The sequence below is a fragment of the Carlito syrichta genome, unplaced genomic scaffold, assembly GCF_000164805.1.
Source record: "Carlito syrichta isolate Samal-C Ts95f unplaced genomic scaffold, Tarsius_syrichta-2.0.1 Scaffold123311, whole genome shotgun sequence".
NCBI lineage: Eukaryota > Metazoa > Chordata > Mammalia > Primates > Tarsiidae > Carlito > Carlito syrichta.
In genome coordinates, this window is record NW_007067407.1 from 151,500 (window position 1) to 158,359 (window position 6,860).

Consider the following 6,860-nt stretch of genomic DNA (forward strand, 5'->3'; position numbering starts at 1 on the left):
CGCGAGCCGCGTGGACGCTCGGAGCAGGCCCGCCCTGCACGTGAACGTGGCCTGGTTGTCCGACGGACGGGTGATCAGCACCAGCTCGCGGGAGAAGGTGCTCCCGGACTTCTCCAGGCTTCCCAGCTGCACCGGCCGCGGCTCCTGGAGCTGCCGCGACTCGGTCACGGTGCGCGCGTCCTGAGGGCCGGGAATGACGGGAGGACCGCGGGTATCGCTGCCCCTTCCCACCACCCAGAGACGCCCCCACTGGGTGGGTCGCCGCCAGCTCAGGCCAGGCCTTTCTGGAGAAAGGAAAAGGCACCCCCACCAGCGGGCACCAGGCTGGGGCACAGCAGTGGGGAGTGGAGTGGAGTCTCTCCCGCCTCCCCCGGGCCCCCTGTGCCGGCAGCTTTTGCTCCCTGATCCCGTGTCCCGTCCCACGCCCCAACTCCGGCCCGCCTCCCCAGCCACCTGCCGACCCTCTGTCGCATTCCTCAGAATCAATCCCTGCTGTGTTTACAACCCACGTACCAGGAAACTCCCTTAAAATGACCAAGACTTTCCTAGAATTCCTTTTTGTTTGTTTGAGTTGGAGTCTCACTCCATCACCCAGGCTGGAGTGCAGTGGCGTGGTCATGGCTCTGCCTCCCCAGACGCCCACCACTATGGCTGGCTAATTTTTTTTTTTTTTTTTTGGGGAGGTCTCGATCCACCCAGGCTGATCTTGAACTCCTGAGCTCAAGCAATCCTCCCTCCTCTGCCTCCTAAAGTGCTGGGATTACAGGCGTGAGCCACTGCACCCAATCCTCTTCCTCCTCCTTCTTCTTTTTTTTTTTGAGTTAGAGTCTCACTCTGTTGCCCAGACTGGAGTGCAGTGACCGCTCACGGCCCCCGCAGCCTCGACCTGCTGGGCTCCGGCGATCCTTCTGCCTCAGCCTTCCAAGGAGCTGGAGCTACAGGAGCGCGCTACCACACCCGGCTAATTTTTTGATTTATTGTAGAGACGCGTTCTCGCCAAGTTGCCCAGGGTCTCGAACCGCGGACTCAGGCAATTCACTCACCTTGGCTCCCAAAGCGTGGGATTACAGGCTGAGCCACCGAACCGGGCTGTTTTTGTTTGTTTGTTTGTTAATCTTCAGTTCTTTTTCTTAAAATTCCCATTTTCCCCAAAGGTTTCCTTTGACCTTTCCCTTAGTTCCAGTGTCTTTCCACAGATTTCTGAAACTTTCCCAATATTGTCTTATGATCTGAGTCTTTTACTAGATTTCTTTGTATTGGCCAAATTCTTGACATTTCCCTAGAGTTCTATCCAACTAAAATGGAATTTCATTGCCATTCCTATAAGTCTAACCTTTCTCCCACAACTTCCACTAGCTCCCTAACGTCCCAGGATTTCCCCAGAATTCCCTTTAATTTTAATGGAATTTCATTTTCTTACCCCCAAATCCCAACAACTCAAGTTAATTAATATTAATGAATTTACAATGTTCTGTGAAATTACTAGTTTTTCTCCAAAATTTCTAGCCTCTACCCAGAATATCTTTGTCTTTGTTCCTGGAGCCCCTAATCTTCTCTAAAATTTCTGACATTTTACCTGAATTCTGAAATTCTCACCAGAATTTTTTTTATTTTAATCGAATTAATTACCTTTTCTCTAGAATTCCTAATCTTGATTCCAAATTCCAATTTTTAACCTAGAAGTCTCACTGTTTTCCCAGAATTTCGAGAATTTTCCTGGGATTCCATTTAATTCTCATAGCATTTGTATATTTTCTGATTCTCTGCTAAAACTCAGAATCTCCAGTATTTTTCAAGAAATTCAGGTTTTTTCCAAGATTCTGAAGGAGAGAAGGGGCCTCGTCCTTCCTCCACATCCCTGGTCACCCCACAGTCCTTGCTTGGCACCAACCTTGTACCAGATTAGGGAGGGGTCCGGGTTGCCCCCGATGGCCAAACACACCAGCCTCACCCGGGTCCCAGCCCGGAGGCTCTGACCCTCTGGGGGTCCCTCAATCCATAGCTTCTGGGCAGGATCTGGGGAGAGAAGCAGGAAGAGTGACTTTTACAGCTAGCTGGGACCTGATGGCAGGATCTCTGGGGCCTGAGGGCATTTTCTGGGCTAGGGAAGAGGCTCACATTTTACATTCAGTGTGAGTGACTTTTTGAAGGTCTCCTTGGTGAAGGCTTCACTGAAGGCCTCACATGTGAGAGTCAGACCGTTGTCCTCCCGCCGCACCAGGAATGTCAGATTGGACATGGAGATATGGCCGCCATGCAGTCCCTGGCAGGAAGTGAGCTTCAGACCTGGAGACTGGGGTACTCTCATCCTGATACCAGAGGCCTGGGTCCACCCCAGAGCCCAGCAGTGACGCATGAAACATCTCCACCCTCTCCTCTGTCAGGCCTGTGCTCCTCAAGGACCAAAGGCTCCAGGCTGCCAGACCCCTCTCCTCCCAGCTCCATAAGTCACGCCCTCAGCCCCCTCCTCATTCAGACTCAGGAGACCGGCCCCGCCTCACATCCATGACTGTTTCCTCCGTGGGCTGCAGCTGCCGCCAGCCCAGCCACCATCGCAGCAGAACCCGCGGGCGACTGGACTTGGTGATACAAGACAGCGTCACATTCCTGTTCTCAGACTGGGATGCAGATCCCAGGATGGTAATGGCACTGGGAGGAACTGCAGGGGCAGATGGACATAGGAAAGATGCTAGGCTGGACTGGGTTCTTCACAGACCAGCCCAGAGAGACTGATAAGGAACTTGGAACAGAGGATGAGGTTTTTGGCATCAGATAGGCATAATCTGGGGACACAAACAGGTGCTTCTCTGGGGCATGGACTGACAGATGGGCAGCTGGTACTCACAGGTGACCTGCAGCGTGACGCTGTGCTCCTGGGTCCCTGTAGATATGCTGTTGTAGGCCTCGCAGCTGAGCCGCGCACCGTGGTCTTCTGGCCTCACGGTCATCACTAGCACACTGCGGGCCACCGCCTGGGTGTGCTCCGTGCCCCACACTGTGGACACGGGCTGGCCATTCTGGAGACAGGGATAGGCCTGGGCCAACTCAAGGCCAGCTCCTGGCCCCTGCCTCCCCAACCCTCGTTCCTGCCTCTGTCCTCACCTTCAGCCACTGCAGGGTTGCTAAGGGATTCCCCCCTCGGGCCACACACGGCAGCTTTAAGCTCTGCCCTTCCCGAACATGGCCCTCGTCCAGGCCCGGCCACTCGATAACAGGAGGTCCTGGGGGAACTGGGAAGCCGCAGTCACTCAGTGGGTCTGGAGACCCCATCCACTCTTCAAGGCCCCATAACCTGCCTCTGAACCCCCACATTTCTCCTCTGAGTGTCTGAATTTTCCAAAATCCCTGTGATCCCCTAGGACCCCAAATTCCTGTTCCCCATCCTCAGTGCCCATAACTGGCTTAGTTCTCCACTTACACAGAACATTCATGGTGAATGCGACCTTGATGGGGGTGTCCAAAGCTGGGCTGGACCCCTCACAGACCAGTAACTGCCCATTATCTGAGCTCTGAGGTGTCACCCTGTGATGGGAAGTTGGGGTTCTAGAGTCAGAGTCATCATCTGAAATCTGGGGAGTCAGGGTAAAAAGATGGGGATCCCAGGTCCCTACACCCATGCTGATTTCCTCTGGGATCTGGAGTTCAGTGGGAGATATTTAGGGGTCACCAGTGAGAATTAGGGCTCCCGGGAGACCCACACCTGGCCAAAATCTTTGTGCTTGATACCCTGGAACCGGAGTTTCCATGAAGAAGTTTTGAGAGTCAGGGTAAAGAATTGAGTCCCAGATGTTCATACCTAACCCAGGTTTCCATCCCCGAATCCCTGAGCTATGGGCTTCTCATGGGGAAATCTGGGGATCTGGGATGTCTCCCAACTTCCACACCTGGCTGTGGCCTCCATAGTGAAGAATTTCTCCTGGGACCCCTCGTTCACATTAGCAGAGATGTCAGGTATTGGTTGTCCACCTGGGGGCAACAAGAGGGTGAAGGAGCGCCAGGTTCCCCCCAAGGTAGATCCTGGGGAGCATGGCCTGGAAGTCCTCAGGATGGACACGATGCCTCTTCCCTCCTGGTTCCGAAGGAAAAGGGCCTGGGCCCCAGCTCCATCCCCTCCACACATTCAGGACTCCCTAAATGCTGGAGTCCTCAGGCCTGGGTCCAGAGCCTCCGCACTCCCCTCACCTCCTTGCTGGGTCATACCATGCACCCGCATCCCCCCCTGCTTCTCATTTCTGCACTACTGCTGCCACCCATATCTCCGTCTGAGCCTCGGCCTCACTCCTGAGTCCCAGGTCAGCAGTCTTGCCATCTCCCAGATGCCTCCCCCTGGAAGCGCCTTCCCATCCGGCAGGTCCCACACTGGCCTCACCTCACCCACACCTGCTCCTGGGTCCCCATCTCAGGGAGAACATATTTTCCGGGGCCCCTAAGAGGGTGCTGGGCAGGAACACACCCCCTCCCCATTCCAGAAGATTCATGCTGTCCCCGCCCATGCACCCACACTCACTCTGGAGGAAGGTGATGTCAGGTGCTGGCTTTGCATCCCCAGACACGCAGCTGACCTCATACTCGTGCCCAGCTACCCAGGTAACTGTGCTCCCTGCCTCCGGCGTCAGCTGAAGCACCTTGGGAGGAACTGGTGAGAAGGGGCCTGGGGTAAGCCTTCACCACTGAGAAGGGTGTGAGGATTTAGACTTTGAGTCTCTTTGCTCATGAAATGAATCCTGTACCCAGGATCTGAGGGAGAAGAGACCCGGGGACTCCTGGGTCCTAGGATGGAAACGGGCTGGGAGCCCAGAATCAGTAGGTCCTGGGGGTCTCTCACCCATACCCAGGATGGAGAGGATCACTCTGGGAGACACGAGCTCAGGGCCTATCTCCGAGCGGCTGACCTGGCACTCATATTCTGCGTCGTCACTGAGGTCACATGCTTCGATGTGCAGGTGGAACTCACCTGTGGGTGGAGCCCACTGTCAGGGCTACAATGTCTGCTGGCGGCGCCGGGTCTGAGGCTCAGATCTCTTACCTCTAGCAGGGTCCCCTTCCAGGTGGTACCTCGGGAAGCCCGGGATCCTAGGGTCAGGGCCTAAGAGTAGCCCATCTTTGGCCCATTGCACCACACTGCCAGGGGCGCTGACCCCACACCGCAATTCCACTGAGGCCCCCTCCACAGCCGTCAAGTTTTCAGACAGGGCCCAGAAGCTTCGGGGGGCTGAGGCAGGAATCGGCAACTGCGCCAGGCCTGGGAACACAAGGAGGTCAGCTGGAAAGGGTCCAGAGGACATGGGTGGGAGATGAGGGACGTTGACACTAAGTACAAGGACAGGATCCCACTCACCTGCGGTCAGCAGCCCCGTGAGCAGCAGAGGAACCCTGAGGGGGACCCTCAGGGCCATCCCAGATCCTCTGACCACGGCTCCCACACTGTTCATTGCCCGACACCTGTGTCTGCCTCTGTCTTTCCCTCCGTCCCTCTCTCTGTGTCTCTGCCTCCCGCTTTTCTTTCTATCTCTTACTTTTTCCCTGTTTTCCTCTCTCCCTGAATGTCTATCTCTGTCTTGCTGTCCCTCTGTCTCTCTCTTCCAATCCCTCTGCGTCTCCTTCTCTTTCTACTTCTCTCCCTGTCTAAAGCTCTTTCTCTGAGTCCCCCACCCTACTCCTTTCTTGTCTTTCTATGTTTCTTCCCCTAAGACATCTCTCTCTCTCTGTCTGTCTGTCTGTCTCTCCCCCGCCCCGCCCTTGCCCCTTCTCTCTTTCTCTCACCACTCACAGTCCCTCAGGGAGAACCTGGCAGGCCCCATGAGTCCAGGAGAGTGATGAGATGGGTGCAGTAACAGAGCCGGGCTTCTTTCTCTGACCCAGCTTGAGGGCCATCGCCACACTGCTGCCTCCCCCAGCTGCCCTCCCAAGTCCCCAGCGCCAGCCTCTGCCCAGAAGGCTCCTCCCAGCCTAGCTGCAGCATGAAATCCCCTGTCAGCACATGCCAGGCATATTCCTCGGTACCTCCCCAGCCCCCGTAACCCCTGACTCAAGATGGCAATACAGAGAGGTCAGACCTGGGCAGTCCCCCAGTTCAGCATGGGAGCAGAGAGCGGGGCCCTCCAGCCCTCCGCTGCCCTGACACATGACCTTGGCAAGTCCCGTCCTTCCCTGAGTTGACTTCAGCGCCTGAAGGATGTCAGGGATCTCTGCTGGAGCATGTGTAAGAGTGCGTGTGAGGCTGGGAGAGTGTGGGAGAAAGTAACACTATGTGTGCGCATGTGAGTGAGTGCACATGTGTGCAAAAGTGGATTGTGAGCTGTAAAAAGCACACAGAGAGGGTGAATGTGTAAGAATGTCTTAGATGGGAGTGTGCAGGGTGCAGGGCAACCAGAGTGGGTGGGAGTGAAGGCAGAGTCCAAGTCCCCCAGCCCCCAGTGTGGGTGCAGTGGTGAGCCCAGCGTGGGTGCTCTTTGGCAAGGGCTGAGCTCCCTTCTGTCTCTATTTCTTGCTACCTCCCCTATTTCTTTTGATTTTCTCTTTCTTTCTTTCTTTTCTGAGTTGCTGTCTCACTCTGTCTCTCAGGCTGGAGTGCAGCAGCACACTCACAGCCACCGCACCCTTGACCTGCTGGGCTTAGGTGATTCTTCGGTCTCAGCCTTCCAAGTAACTGGAACTACAGATGCTCGCCACCAAGCCTGGCTCATCTCCTCCATTTCTTCTTTCCTTCTCTGCCTCTTTCTTGCTTCCCCCACCCCCTACTCTGGCTGCCTCTCTCTGTTTCTCTCTCTCCCTCCCTCCACCCATCTTTCTTTAATTTATCTTTTTTTTTGAGTTGGAGTCTCACTCTGTCACCCAGACTGGAGTGCGGTGGCTGCTCC

The 6,860-nt window shown here is 55.4% G+C and overlaps 1 protein-coding gene across 1 annotated transcript in view; it reads right to left on the reverse strand.

The window, feature by feature from the left end:
- NPHS1 (NPHS1, nephrin) overlaps positions 1-5,396 on the reverse strand; it is a 19,518-nt gene extending 14,122 nt beyond the window's left edge. The window contains exons 1-12 of the mRNA XM_021707645.1: positions 5,339-5,396; positions 5,027-5,242; positions 4,832-4,954; positions 4,508-4,636; positions 3,885-3,966; positions 3,419-3,522; positions 3,103-3,230; positions 2,846-3,017; positions 2,502-2,659; positions 2,119-2,263; positions 1,892-2,016; positions 1-180 (exon numbers count right to left, since the gene is read on the reverse strand). Of these exons, the coding sequence (XP_021563320.1) occupies positions 1-180; positions 1,892-2,016; positions 2,119-2,263; positions 2,502-2,659; positions 2,846-3,017; positions 3,103-3,230; positions 3,419-3,522; positions 3,885-3,966; positions 4,508-4,636; positions 4,832-4,954; positions 5,027-5,242; positions 5,339-5,396 (1,620 nt within the window). The remainder of the gene's footprint in view (positions 181-1,891; positions 2,017-2,118; positions 2,264-2,501; positions 2,660-2,845; positions 3,018-3,102; positions 3,231-3,418; positions 3,523-3,884; positions 3,967-4,507; positions 4,637-4,831; positions 4,955-5,026; positions 5,243-5,338) is intronic.
- Positions 5,397-6,860: the final 1,464 nt, after the last annotated feature.